The 14,796-nt window shown below is 43.2% G+C and overlaps 1 protein-coding gene across 1 annotated transcript in view; it reads left to right on the forward strand.

The window, feature by feature from the left end:
* Positions 1-14,796, forward strand: part of ABTB1 (ankyrin repeat and BTB domain containing 1) — a 178,696-nt gene that overhangs the window by 3,524 nt on the left and 160,376 nt on the right. Inside the window, exon 2 of the mRNA XM_078661736.1 lies at positions 11,738-11,800. Coding sequence (XP_078517862.1) covers positions 11,738-11,800 — 63 coding nt within the window. The remainder of the gene's footprint in view (positions 1-11,737; positions 11,801-14,796) is intronic.

Consider the following 14,796-nt stretch of genomic DNA (forward strand, 5'->3'; position numbering starts at 1 on the left):
GCCTTGTCAATGCTAGTTTTTAGGCATCAAGTGGAAGAAAGAATGGACTTTTATAAAAAGCAGTGTACTGGGTCATGTTTGAGTTTACATGTGGATCGAACAGCAACACTATTGGAAATGGAGCAGCCCGCTCAATAAAAATGGGCGACTCCAGGCAATCCCCAAAACACTCCTGATCTGACATTCATTCAGCCCCTACTTACTATGGTTAAAAAAACGAAAAGTTCCAGAATGCTGCATTGTGATACCTGAAAAGCCAGGACTGGCTGAATGTGTCCCACAAGAAAATACCTTGCTTGGAAACTATGTAAAACGTTTACAAAAAGATATGTTCCAGTTTGCAATTTTTGGCCTTTTTTTTCTTGGAACCAATCAAGTTTGCAAATCAGGGGGTACTTTATCCTATATATAAATGGTTGTTCACTGGTGTTTAACCCTTTTCTTCTCAGAAATCAGACCATAAAGTAGTGGGCCAAATCCGGATAACAATTGGACAGTGTTTCTGTAGTGGTGTGTTTCGCCTTTTTTGAGTTCTAAAAAATGAATTCAGATTTTCAAACTGTGCATTTTGTAAAAATATTTGACTAAACACAGAAATCAGTGTCATAATAAGTGCTTATTTGAAGACATCAGACCCCTACCAACACGATTGCCTCTAGTATGACACACTTTGTGTTTGATGATAATAGTAATAAGTTTCAGAGCTCTCAGCCTAGGTGTCTCCAAATATTGCAACTGTCATTTTGACATATTTCAGTAGGGGTGACCCTATTCTCATACATTTCTACTCTGTGTGATTAAGGTCATGCTCGTGTTTCTCAAAGGCCATCATCTGCCGGAGTTTCCTAGACCACTCTGCAGAGCTAGGCGGTTCTGTCTTCTTCCACATGCTACTGTCAAGTTCTTGGCTACCTCCAACACATGCTATAACAAACTTATTCCCAGGTTACCAGGTACATCAGAGTGATCATCCGATAAGCCCAGCTAAATCTGCTCTGTGTCAACTGGAAATTCATAACCCAAAAACCCCTTCACGTGACTTAGAGCTTCCATCCAAAAGCGTGTAATTCCTGAGCACCCCCACCAAATGTGAGTCCTGGTTCCTTTTACAGTATAGCAATTCCAGCAAGGGTGCAGCACATTTGGATAGATGTGGTGGAGCTGCTCAGGTGTCATGTACCATTGATCTACTACCTTATCACCAGATTCTCTAAGGGCACACTCTCGAAAATGCTACAAATATTTGACCGTGTTTTCCTCAGGGCCTCTTAAGGAGTCTCTTTATTTAGGTTGTTTGCCCTTCTACCCTGACATTTCTAAGGGGTTTCCTTTTGGGTGTCCTTAAATCTTATATAGGACTGAGACCGTCTCTTGAGTTCCAAGATGAGTGTTAACTGTCTAACAGCCACTTGACTCTATCCCACATCTCAAACACCTTCTTGGCTGGGAGGGGTACGTATGCTTTTCAAGGCTTCCTGGGCTTCACCTGCCGAGGTGTGTTTGCAAAGCTGTCTACCCACCACTGCCCTATCCATCAACAGCTTTTTTTTGTTTCTGTTTCAATTGTCCTCCTCCTACAATCACTCTTAGGTGGTCGATTTTTAATAGGCTACAATGTCACGGCAGCCCAATCAATATTTCTCTTGTTGGGTTCTTAGTAGCTTTGCACTCACTCAAGCTCTTTCTCTGTCCAGATAAAGTATGTTATATCTTTTTGGTGAAATTTAAGCACACTTTAGGGATGAGAATGGTCTGAAACGAGTGCAAAACTGAGGGCTTGCCATTTATTTTGAGAACATTGATCCTGGCAATCCAAGCTATAGAAAGGGAGTTTCCTTGTTCAGATACTTTTTGAACTATTTCTGCAATTCAGCAAATTTGCTCTGTGCCAAGTTTCTACACAGCTGGTGATATTCAAACCCAAGTAGGTGATTTAGCAGCCCTTCTAAATGGGGCATATTGTTGTTGGTTGGTTGATTTCTTATTTCGATAGAGTGAGATTTAGTAGTTCTGATTCATGTTAAAACCAGGGAGTATCTCAAACTCACTTTGTATAGCAAGCTGTGCTAGTAAATATTCACTGGTATTTAAAATAGTAGGACTTAATCTGTATGTAGGCAAACTTTATGAGGCACTTTTCCCCAATGTTTTCTCAAGCACCTATAGCTTAATGTTATTTCAAAGGACTCGGCTGCTTGGTTGAACATTTGGGGCAAAAGGGGACGCCCTTGCTTTGTGACACACCGTAACATAAAAGAGCTTGAAGGAATACTGTTAATTCTGACTCTTGCATCTGGATTTCTGTAGTTGGCCAATGTCCAGCCAGTTATGTTCAGACCAAATCTTATGTGGTGTAGGAATATCTTCATATATTTTCAGTTGACCCAGTAGAAAGCCTTTATAGGAATCCTGTTTTAAGAAAACTGCAGGTATTTTCTTGCATCTGGCTTTTTCAGCCAAGTGTGCAATACATTGAACATGGTCACTCCCCTGTTAGTTCTGAACTAATCCCCCCCTGTTAGTGCTGAACCGATCCCTACCCTGTTAGTTCTGAACTAATCCCATGTCGTCCGTGTCTACTAGGTCTGGAATGAATTATGTCAGTCAATTTGCTAGGACCTTTGTAAAAACGTTTGACAACTCTAGCAGGTGCTAGCAACCTTTACGCTGAACATCATTTTGTGTCCTTCCTGGACGTATAAAAGTTGTCTGTTCTTTGCATCGTAAGGCTGTTGCCTGATTGTCAGTGGAATTAAAAAGAGTAGTTATTAGATATACGAAATGCAGGTCGTGTAAAACGCCACATTGAATCAATCCAGCTCAGATGACATGCCCACTGTCCCCCTTTACTGCTTCCTTAACCTCTGGCGCCTCAAAGGATTGGTCAAGGTCAAGCATGGGAATATTAAAATTTTGCAAATGAGATTCCATTGCTCCCTCATCTTGGGGTTCTTGTGAGTGCAGATTCTAAACTGTTTAAATGACACCTTAGGGTGCACTTGAGGGAAGAATTTGGCGAGTTCCAATGCATAACACCCAAACTAACAGTGGCGGAGCTGTGGGAATTGGTAAAGATGACTGCATTGCAGTAAGCTTTCTTTACAACAAACAGCTCCTTTTCTATAGTTTCATTCTAGAATGGGACATTTATTTTGGTGACATTTAGATTCCAGTCTTGACATCGCAGATGCTGCTTACAAAATGTGATCAATGGAAAAAGAATTGTAAGGAGCACTACTGGAAAGGGGCCTTGGCTTCTCCTACATGTTATTTTGCTTAGCTACATAATTTATTGACCGAAGGTGTGTGATTGTATTCCAATTGATGTCATGGTAAAAAGCTTATGCTTAATTAAGTAGGCCTGAATTGGTTATGGCGACAAGCCAGTGCTACCGTTTTCCCCAGTTTCCTGTGTGTTGCTGTATATCATATGCTTTGAATAGAATTAAAATCATCGTCCTTATCAAACAAAGAATTGGTGTTGAAGCTGTAGCTGAAAATATTTAAACAATTTTTTAAGGATAGTATCCCCGACTTGTGATTCTTGGCGTTCATACATTTCCATGCAATAAAGTTTGGTGAAAGCGCGAATGGTAGACAACGTTTCACCATTACATATGTCTACAAGTGGGATGTTACCTTGAAAAGTCTTAGGGTGATCATACCAAGAGTTGAAATAAATATATAGCAGGGCAAGAGGACCCCATACACATCAAGGGCCACATGCCATCGATTCGCTGGTGTTGCAAGTGACTCGAAAGCTCTTCCACCTGACTGAGCAAGCATATAGATGCTGCTTGCTACTCAGTGGAGAATATCCAACTTGGTTGAGCTATGTTCACAGTACGATAGATGTCACTTGGGGGATATTGAGGAGCTGGTAAAGCATCCTTCAAAAAGCATGGGAAAGAGATCATCCAGAAGGGAAAAATCAAATCAATTGTAATATTTGTTGTGTCCTATGTGCATCTGACACTTGTGTTAAAAATAAAAATAAGACACTGACAGAGCTAAATCTATTGGAATAGTCCAAACACATCCTTCCAAGTCAGCTTTTTAGGTGGCAGAAAGCACAAGCAGGATCCAAGTCGGCAGCCATTTTTAGATATCTTCAGATCCCAGAAGAGTGCATGGCAATTCTAAAGGATGAAGTAAACACAAGAAGATGATGGACGGAGCGCTGAAACTTTTCAGACACCCCCAGTCACAGATCTGGGTTGAATTCATCTTAATTCTTTAGCTCACTTTGCCACCTCAGTTCAGACCCAGCTATATGCAAATCAGTCTTGACCCTGTACCTCATGGGAACAGTCCAGCCCGAACTGCCAAGCCAGGTCTTCCCTGAACCGGAAACAAGCTTCCTGGACCGGTTTTAGGGAAACACCCTTCATCAGCCAGGCCAGCTGGAATCCAGTGGCAAAGTGAGCAAGGGACCCACGTCTGTGCATACCCTGCCAACTTAAGGCGAACAAAGCAAACAAAAGGAGATGATGAACGGAGCGCTGAAACTTTTCAGACATTCACCCCCAGTCACAGATCTGGGTGGAATCCATCATCTTTCTTTAGTCAAAGACCTAGGTTGAACCCATCATCATTCTTTAGCTCACTTCGCCACCTCAGTTCAGACCCAGCTATATACAAATCAGTCTTGACCCTGTGCCTCATGGGAACAGTCCCGCCCGAACTGCCAAGCCAGATCTTCCCTGAACCGGAAACAAGCATCCTGGGACCGGTTTCCCGGGTAACACCATTCATCAGCCAGGCTAGCTTGAATCCAGTGCCAAAGTGAGCAAGGGATCCACCTCTGGTGTACCCTGCCAACTTTGGGCGAACAAAGCAAACACAAGGAGATGGTGGATGGAGCGCTGAAACTTTTCATACACTCGCCCACAGTCACAGATCTGGGTTGAATCCATCATCATTCTTTAGCTCACTTCGCCGCCTCAGTTCAGACCTAGCTGTATGCAAATCAGTCTTTACCCTGTGCCTCATGGGAACAGTCCAGCCAGAACTGCCAAGCCAGGTCTTCCCTGAACCGGAAACAAGCATCCTGGGATGCCCATAATCCCATAACAATGGTTTGTTTATCTTCTAAATGGAAAAGATGTATCTAATATGCTTGTTGCACCCACAAAAGGCAGGCTTACTGTGCACTTTAAGGTACATTTAGACAGTAGGGCAGCTAATATTCAAATATTAATAAAAAGAGCTTTTGTGGAAGACCTTAAAAGAGAAATTCCTTCAAGAGTCCCACCAGTTACCTCACGGGACCTCAACATTGTACTCACCCGAATGAAGGGCCACCATTTGACCTTTTACACTCTGGCCCACTGCAGTTCATTACATGTAAGGAAGCCTTCCTCACTGCTATTACTTCCCTTGATAGAGGTAGTGAACTGAAACCTCAGGCAGCGGAGGTGCTATGAAAACAAGTGCACAAAGTTTGGTTTGTCCCAAGAACAAAGACTTATTTTCAGCCTACTGTGATCTAATTACTCATCAATCAACCCATTGATTTGCATAATTTTGTCCTCCGTCCGCGGTTGATTGCAGTATGAGCCTTATTTTCTCTGAATACTGAAAGAGCCCTCATACTACATAAACGGTACTAAATGTTTTAGATAGACAAAGCAACTCTTCATTGCGTTTGGCAAGCCCCCCAAGGCAAATCCATTTCCAAAGCGAACCTTGATAGATCGATGGTCATGTGCATGCAAGATTTCTGTGCCAAAGCCAAACAAACACTACACTCTGTGCCTAGTGCATATTTCACTAGTCAAAGCATAAAAACAACATTTTGCAGTGAATACAAATACACGATTGCTTCTGTCTATAATGCATCTATGAGGTGAATTTATGTTGTGATAATTCAGAGAGATGTCCCTCATGCATTGCAGTACAGGCACTCAATAGAAGACTGGATCGTACACCGAACAACCAAGAGCAATAAGTGAGAGAATTCTATTCTAAGTAAAGCCTCTGTCTCTTAAAAATTGGTACGAGAAAATAGCATTTTCAGACAACTCCACTCTCATGTTCTCATATGTGTGAAAGTTCCTGCATGACATTTTCAGAATTTTTTAATTGCAAAATCCTTAATTCGAAAACCGTTTCCAGCTAAACGTGGGGTTTCGCAATGTTTGTTTCCTACATACTGTACATTTGGAGGGTGTGTTCACCTTCATGTTTCCCACAAAACTTAGTATTATTTGCAGAAGAAAACTTTCACAACTTGCCAGATGTCTTGTGCATTACTTTAAGGCATCCCTTGCACCCATGTCTCTTGTGCTGACAGCGCTCCCTCAAGCATGCACAAACGGTGTTGAAGTGGCAGCTATGTGTTACAGACACAGGTGATCTAGTAGTCCCATGCTTCCCAAAGAGCACATGCTAAAACTTTGCTTTCTATATACTACATAATAGATACGCCCTACAACAATACACTGTCATACTCTGCACCTACTACACATAGTGCATGACCTACGTTTATACCCTGTGCTCACTAACTGCGCTTCCTACATACAGTAAAAAAAGGTGCCCTCTGTCTGAGGTATTTGATAGACATGGCTTGAAGGAACCCTGGAGCTCTTAAAAAACCCTTTCTTTAACTTAAAACAGGAGCATCACAGACTTGAACACGGGCAGCGTGTCATCTGGTTGAGAACTTTTTACTGAAGAAGATGTGATTGGTTTTTTTGGTGGTTGGAGCATGTAATTTGGACTTGTCACTGCACACTTGGTATTTTCTTGACGGATTTGTACTTTATTTAACACATAGTTCAGACAGTAGGAATTAAAAAGATTTTTTCCAGAATCTCTCTCTTTTTTTTTACCAAGCGCTTGGGCTCAAATATGAACCATTGGGGGAAAAACAGATACATACAAAATTGCACTCAGTTGCCGATTCGTGACATGAGTGGCAGTTCATAAAATCCCCATGTAAACTTGTGCTTTGGCAAAGCAAGATTGTGCTGCTTTAGTGAATTTTCCACAGTTTTGGCATTAATACAGTTGAATGAATAAATCTCAGTCCTAGGACACTTGGGAAGCTGGCTCTTTATGTGGTATACCAGTAATTGGTTATATCATGTAAACAGTCCAGAGATTCCCCCAGAAGTGTACAGGGCTTCTTTGCAAACCTAGAGTGCTCTATTTATGGTAGTGTGGTCGAGCAGCCTTAGACCTAACATATACATAAGACATTTGTTAAACACACAGTGACTAATAAATGAAACGCAAGTTTAAAGGCCATCCACACCAATTTTAGAAAAATTAGCTTCATTAAGGATTTATTTTAAGACCAAGATGTATGTTAAAAGAGAAGTACGTTTTTCAATAAAAATACTTTTCACATTATAAAGTGGACTCTTAGGGCCAGAATATGAGTCTGGCGGTCCGTGGACAATCGGACTCGTGGGGCGCAGCCGTGGTGGTCTTCCCGACTGCCCGATTACTACTCGGACGGTCAGACCACCATGGAAACTGCCAGGAAACAGCCGTTCCCTGGAGGTGGCACGGTGGTCCAGAGGCCGCAATATGCGGTCCCACCAAGCATATGAGTTTCCTCTCCACTAGTGTTTCATGGCGAAAACCTTGGCGGAGAGGAAACAGAGGGGGCCATACAGTGCCCCCTGGTACCTCACACCCTGTGTATGCACACAAGTTCCTACATGGCCTTGACTTTCAAGTCCATGCCGTGCATGGAACTGTTTGTGGCGTTCCCATTGCGGTGCCTGTTTTTAAAGGCATTGTTGTGGGAACGCCCCAAAAAAGTCCGCTAGACACAAGTTACACTCCTAATCTGGTGTTGTATTCCGCTTTAGGTGTCTGTATATAGGTTTTCCTGAAACATGTCCTTATATAGGCATAAGTTCCCAGTCCTTATTTAGGCATTAGCCATGCTATCCAAATACAGGCATGGTCACCTACATCCGTCCACCCCAACGTCACAACGAGTTCTTAGAAACCAGACCCTTAAGCTCTTGGGAGTTCCCCTAGCACAGGATTATTGATTTCTCCAAGAACTCATTTATTATGCATGAACCGCTATTCCTTAAGGGTTCATTCCTGACGTCTTCCTCTGCCCGACTTTACGTCAATGCTAACATTCCAAGGCACCTACCAAGTATAAATATACCTTCCCTTGCCCAAGCAAGTGGGAGGAGACCTCGACTTTATAGGAGCCCGTGTCCCGGCCTGATGCATTGACAAGAGACAATGTCATTCCCGCTCGCAGAGAATCCAGCTTCCAGTGTTCTGACTCCCTTCGCTGGGAGTTAGAGTTCGAGACCCGGGAAGAGATTCCCACCTCTCTCATTCTCAAGGTATGGAGCTGACTAGAACCTAGAGGGACTCTTGGCATACCAGACTTGGCATACTATACTTTACCATACTATAGCCTACCATACTATAGAATACTCCACCTACTTCTTACCTTGTACTACACTTAGGTTAGGTATACTGGGGTAGAACTAGTTAGAGAAGGTTCTTATGAGTACTCGCATTTTTAGCTTATGTTATTTATGTATATGAATATATGTCTTAGCTAAAAGATAATGCTAGTGCAGTATTATTTCTTTCTACTGCTTATGCTGTACATCATATATCTCATACTGTCGTATGATTGTAACAGCTCATATCTCTTACACGAGAAACAAGACTGTTCAATAAATCCTTTTATTGAAACGCCCGTCTATTTTTTCTGTGTAACTCTGAAGAAACTAAGCATGCACGATTAGCTGAGCGAAACTGTTATCTGTTGTTTCCACAATTCTGAGAGTGTTCCAATTCTAGAGGGAAACAAAGTTGTCATGTTTATGCGTTTGCCAGAAACTACTCCCTTCTTGTTTACAATGAGTTTCTAGTGGCCTCTGAGTTAGCTGGCACAACGTAATTAAGTTTAATATACTCGATAGGGGCATACTAACCTCAGTCCTATGCCAAATCTATAGGGTATACAAGTCCAATGTGCAGAGCCTATTAGGGAAATAGGAACTACACTACACTGGTAGACCGCCTGACCACGATTTTGGCGGTGCCGCACCACCAACCTGTAACCGAGCCCTTAGTGCAATTTTCCAGTTAGGCAATGTTAACTAACCTATAGGTGGAAAACAGAATGCAGTTTTAAAGGGAAGTACACCACTTACTATTCCCATCATCTGGGTTTGTGGTCAACACCATGCAAGGTTCAAATTAGTACAAAGACGGCACCACCAGTGGCACAGGGGCAGTTGGGTGCAGAGATCACATTTGGAGTCCGGCGCCCAATGTTATCCAATAGAGACTGGGGGTGATCTTAGTTGTGCTGCTCACAGGTAAGTAAAGCAGTGTCGGTGGTCAATCTCTGGGGGTTAAGGTAAACACAGGGCAGCCACAAGGCAGCACCAAAATCACACCGGCAGCGTCACAGGGGCGGCCGGGGGCAGAGCGCCAACACAGCGTTGGGCACTCAATGCAAATCACTGGGGGAGCTCTGTTTTGGGGAAAGGTTGCAGGCTCGGGCCCGGAGGCTGAACGAAGAAATCCCACAGCTGCCCAGGTAAGTTCTAATGCTAGGGGACATGGGGACACCGTTGGTCCAGCTCCCAAAGGCCCAGGGGCTTCAAGTGCAGGGGTGTCCTTTTGCATCGGGAACAGCCTACTGGGCAGGTCCCGGTCAGGGGGAGTCTTCAGATTGAGGATTCAAGCATCAATGTAGAGTCTGGCAGCAGGCAGCCCATGGTGGACTCTGGCTCAGAATCGCTGGGTAACCTTCGGAGGACCGGTGGGCCATTTGTACTGGGGCCATGGGCGTTTGGTGCAGCGGTGGGTCCGGAGGCGGTTTCATGGTTTCTCAGGGCAGAGTCCTTCTGTTTTAAAGTTAGTGTCTTTTTGGACAGGACTGCTGTCCATTGGAGTTTCTTGATCTTTATAGAAGGCAGACAGTCCTCCCCGGGTTTTGGAGGTCGCTGGGCCTGCAGAACAAGTTGACTTTTGTAGCAAGGGTGAAAGGCAATAGACAGGCCAGCAGGGCTGGCACCAAGTCAGTCACTGGTCCTTCTTCTCTCTTGCTGTTGTAGCTCGTTGGTGTCCGGGCTTCGTAGGTCATCAGGAATCAGATTTCATGTTCTGGAGGTGCCACTTAAATACTAGATTTGGGGGCGTTACAGGGGAATGACAGATAGGGACCAATGGGTTCTTTACCTGGGGTGTCTACACCCTCTGTTATGCCACCCTCCTGTGGGAGGGGGGAATAGCCCTATCCCTGATTGAATAAGTCCAACCATCTTCAAGATGATGGGCACTGAAAAATGTGCTCCGCTTCGCTTTCAGCACCATACGCGTGGATGTGGCGGAGGGGGGCACACCTACTATTCTCACTAAGTTTTTGCACCAGTTCTCCCACAAAAAGTAGGGGTTTTAACCGGGGGCTGCCTTCTTCTGCTAGCAGCAGAGGCCGGGGTTGCATTACAAAGGTGGCAGGCCTTTGAAGCTTTCCTCTCGAGCTATGTGCCCATCCTGGGGGAGGAGGTGTGACACCTCCGCCCAGGATTTGCTTAGTTTCTGGCCACAGAGAGCAGAGACTCTCGACCCAGGGGTCCAGAAACATTTCTGGTGATGGTAGGCTGACTAAAGCCAGTCAGAGACCGTACCAGCATTGGTAGGTTTTATGGGGGGGGGGGGGGTGCCTCTGAGGTGCCCTATGAGTACATGTTTTAATAAATTCAACACTGGCATCAGTGTGGGTTTATGAAGAGGAGTCGTTTGGGACTACCACACTCCTGGGTTCAGTGAAGCAGTCGTGGTGCTGAGGAACTCGAGTTATCGAGTTTACAGCCTGTGTACTCTTTATGGCTTCTCTGGCACATACAATATTAAGAATAGTCTTAAATATTGTAGTGGCATATCTGCCCATAGAGATATGCCCACACCTGAGATATAGTGCACCCTGCCTTAAGGTGTGACTTACCCATTCCATAGGTAGTGCTGCTTTGATATGGCACACAGGCAGTGTGCCATGTCTACTTTGTCGTTTTTGTCTGCACCAAGGCATGCAGGCTAAAGTGGAAGTTTGCATGGCCATGGTGAGGTGTGCCTAAGGGACCCTCTTCAGTCCCGATTTCCTAGGTATCAGAGGTACCATTTACTGGGGACTTACAGGCGGGCCTGAAGTTGCCATTCTTGGTTGCCATTCTTGGTTGGCAGGGACCCTGTGCACTTTCAATTGAAACCACATCATGCTCCATGCAAAAAGTAGGGTTCTGACTATGTCAAAAGAGGCACTTTTTCACAAGGACATACAGTAAAGTGTTGTTGGCATTGCATGCACCTTGTGTTTTGCATGTACTAAGTGCTTCTGAAACAGACAGGTTAGTTTTCTTGTATCAGCATGCTGCGTTTCAGCCATGAAGTGCGTCATGAAGTAATGGTGGGTGTAGTTTGGTAGAGCTCTTGTGCAAAAGTTAGTTGAGTTAGAGTAGTGTGATTGACACTGGTGATCATGCATGTGACAAAGTGTAAGTTAAATTGGGGTCTGGCTTGGAGATGATAAGTATTGCACTTGTGTAAAAGGGGTTGTGGAAAAGGTACTGCCATCCAGCGATCTTTTTTTGTGCTGGCTGCTGTGGCAGTATCCTCTTCTTGAAGGGAAAGATTCACCAGGAACATTTTTACAGGCACAGTGATCTTCACACATTTTTCATTGAGAAATTCTGTTTGTGACTAAATATGGCATTATTTGTTTTGTTTCTTGCAGATATCTTGTTGAGCAGAGAGACGTGGAACTGAATGTCCGGGATAAATGGGACAGTACTCCTTTGTAAGTTCTGTTAAAATGCTTAGACCTACAGAACCAGAGTTCTATGCAGGGCGGTTACCCATGTTTTCTGAAACCTTTCCGGAATGGCTCCATATATGCTATATGCCTCAGGCTTTGTGAGGAACATTCGTTTGTTTAACTATTGGTAACCATTGTTTCAGATATACATAGCACAGCATTCCATCATACTAGTTATTGACATCACATATTTACGAGTTTTACCACTTCTGGAGAAAAAGGGCCTCATGTACAAAACCCTTTTGCAATCACAGACCCTACGATTTAAAGATTCATAGGGTTTACGCAGAAGGCCTTTTGTTTGTGTACAAAAGCCGGTCAGAAAATTCTTTCTGACTTGTAAAAAGCTGTTTGATATCCTTTCCGAATCTCAAATAGAGGGGGATGTAAAAGGGGCATTCCCCCTCTTATTTTCGATTCAAGATATAATGTATCAATGGTTTACAAACGCAGTTGCTGTTTCAGTCCATTGATGATTTACTGACCGCTCAAGTTGGGTGGAACTGATTCGCAATTATTATTATTATTATTATAATTGCATTTATTAAGCGCGCAGCTACCCGGAGGTTTCCCGGCGCTAAAGCAAACAAAAGGGTAAGCAAGAAGTGAGGACCAAGAAACAGCAAATTAAATGTTAAAAAGCCAGGTTTTAATTCCTTTGCGGAATGTCAGGTAACACATTTCGGAACGCAAGATTTGGGGTAACGAATTCCATAAAGAAGGTGCTAACAAGGAGAACGAACGTCCACCCATTTTAGCTCTGTTCACACGAGGTATCCAAAACTTGTTTTGAGTAGAGGACCTTAGCGTGCGGGGGGAACATATTGCTGCACCAGAGAGGATAGGTATTTCGGGGCTTTGCAGGTCTTAATATGATGCATTAAGCAGAGTGCTTTGAATTTCACTCGGCTTTCAATTCGTAACCAGTGCAGTTTGCGCAGGTGAATCGTGGCCGAGGATCTGGCAGGAAAGTTACATATAAGACGAACTGCCATGTTCTGTACCACCTGATACTTCCTTATTACCTCCTTACAAGCACCCAGGAGTAGAATGTTCGCATAGTCCATGCGTGAGATGACGAGAGCTTGGACTACAGTCCTCAGGGTGTCAGCTGGCAGCATCCACGTGATTTTCCTCAGCCACCTGATGATGGTAGTACAGGTGGCGGAGACTTTTACAACGCAATGGGGGAGGAATCTGCATAAGACCCCGACCCACCTGGGAATCGATTAGACAGCCTTGGAGGAAGCCGGCAGAAGTCCAAGGGATAGCAAATTGCGACCTTCCTAATGAATATTATTTAGGCAGGTCATTTTGCAACCATTCATTGCTCAATTTGTGACCTCGTACCTAGTCACTTTGAGTTGTTATTCTAAATCGCCCCCCGATGTATAGCTAAAACCTACGCTCTAAATGCAATTTCCAGAGGATTCTTATCATAGACTGGGGCTATTCGAGATTTATTGGGATTGAAGACCAGACAGCAGTGAGTATTTTTCCAATGTATGAAAGAGCCTCCCTGTTCTCGAGCATTCTTGGCTGTCGAGAATGAAGATGGGGATAAGAGCATTGTTGAGGCTGAGATGTCTACAGTTTAGTAAGGTCCACATGGAGAAAATGAATGGAGAAAGGTCTATTAACTAGGTATATAGGGACTGTTTACAAGTGGGACTAGGGCAGGATTCTTAAGCTGTGTTGTGGATCGTAATGTCTACTTTTGGGAGTCTGAGACTGTTTAGAAAATGAAATATTAGCAGATTTATAAAGTAAATACATATAAAAGAAAATTAAAATTGAAAATGATAAAATGCTCTGTGAATGAAATTGGAGGTTGGAAATTAAGTTGGATTCTTAACTTGATCTGTGGGAGTAGTACAAGTAAGTCAAACAGTGGCATGGAGGATTCGTGGTCTCAATTGAAGCACTGGTTTTCACTGACAACAAAGGAGGATACATTAGGAATAAAAAAGACAAAGGGGTACGCTAGACTCTAGCAAATCACCTTGTCTTTTAGCAATAGTACCACATTTTGAAAACCTCCAATCTTCCCTCTAAAATGTCGATCTTTGTATATTCTTTTATTTGTGAATGTAATAAGATGTCTTATAATGTGTGCATTTGTTAATGTGTACTTGTTTTTATAGTTTTGCATATTTTTTTGAGTTTTTAGCAGGCAAAACTGCTTAGGATGGAGTCTTCAGCTTCAACTGTGACTCGGTGGGGTGGTCCACAGAAGTCAAAGGTTAAAAATCTCTGCCTTATGGGATATGGGTAGGAACTGATGTCCAACAGTATGTTTACAGTTGTGACTTTCATTGGGTAGGTCATTGTTGCTGGGATCAGAGTCGTCTGTTTCAGTAATTTTCAGAAAAAGTGAAAGCAGGTGCAATTTCATGATTTTCTTGGATTTGATTAATTGCATAGATGTCTATGACCTCAAAGTATGTAAGGAGTTACCAAGTTAAAAAGCATTATTAGACAATTGCCAACGCAATTTACATTTCTGCTGGAAGTACCTCTGTGTGTTGGAAAACTTGCATCAGGAAAAAAGTAATGGCTCCTTAGTGATGGATGATAGTTTAAGAGCATTGTTATGATGGGTCTTCTGTAGGGATTTGATCTCCTATCCCAGGGCAGTACCATATTAGAATTGAGTGACTTTTTCCAATTTAGAAATCGGAAAAACTGAAGGCTCCATAATGTGTCCGACTGTGGCAATGTATGATTTTTCCTGCACATTTTTATTAAAAGCATATATTTACTTATGCTTTAAATTTAAAACTTGTTTAGAATTTCTAATATGTGCTTGTAAACTGTACTGGAGACCTAGCTCCTATATCAATCTGTTGCATTCATAAGTAGGGAAAAAGCAGGAGACTAGCAAGGTCATTTAACTGTGAAAATTGTACAAAGATTCCCACTTGACCTGTATATCTTAAAGACTGGCTCTTACTGCCTAACGTCTCGACCACCACCTA

The sequence above is a fragment of the Lissotriton helveticus genome, chromosome 9 (assembly GCF_964261635.1).
Source record: "Lissotriton helveticus chromosome 9, aLisHel1.1, whole genome shotgun sequence".
Lineage (NCBI taxonomy): Eukaryota > Metazoa > Chordata > Amphibia > Caudata > Salamandridae > Lissotriton > Lissotriton helveticus.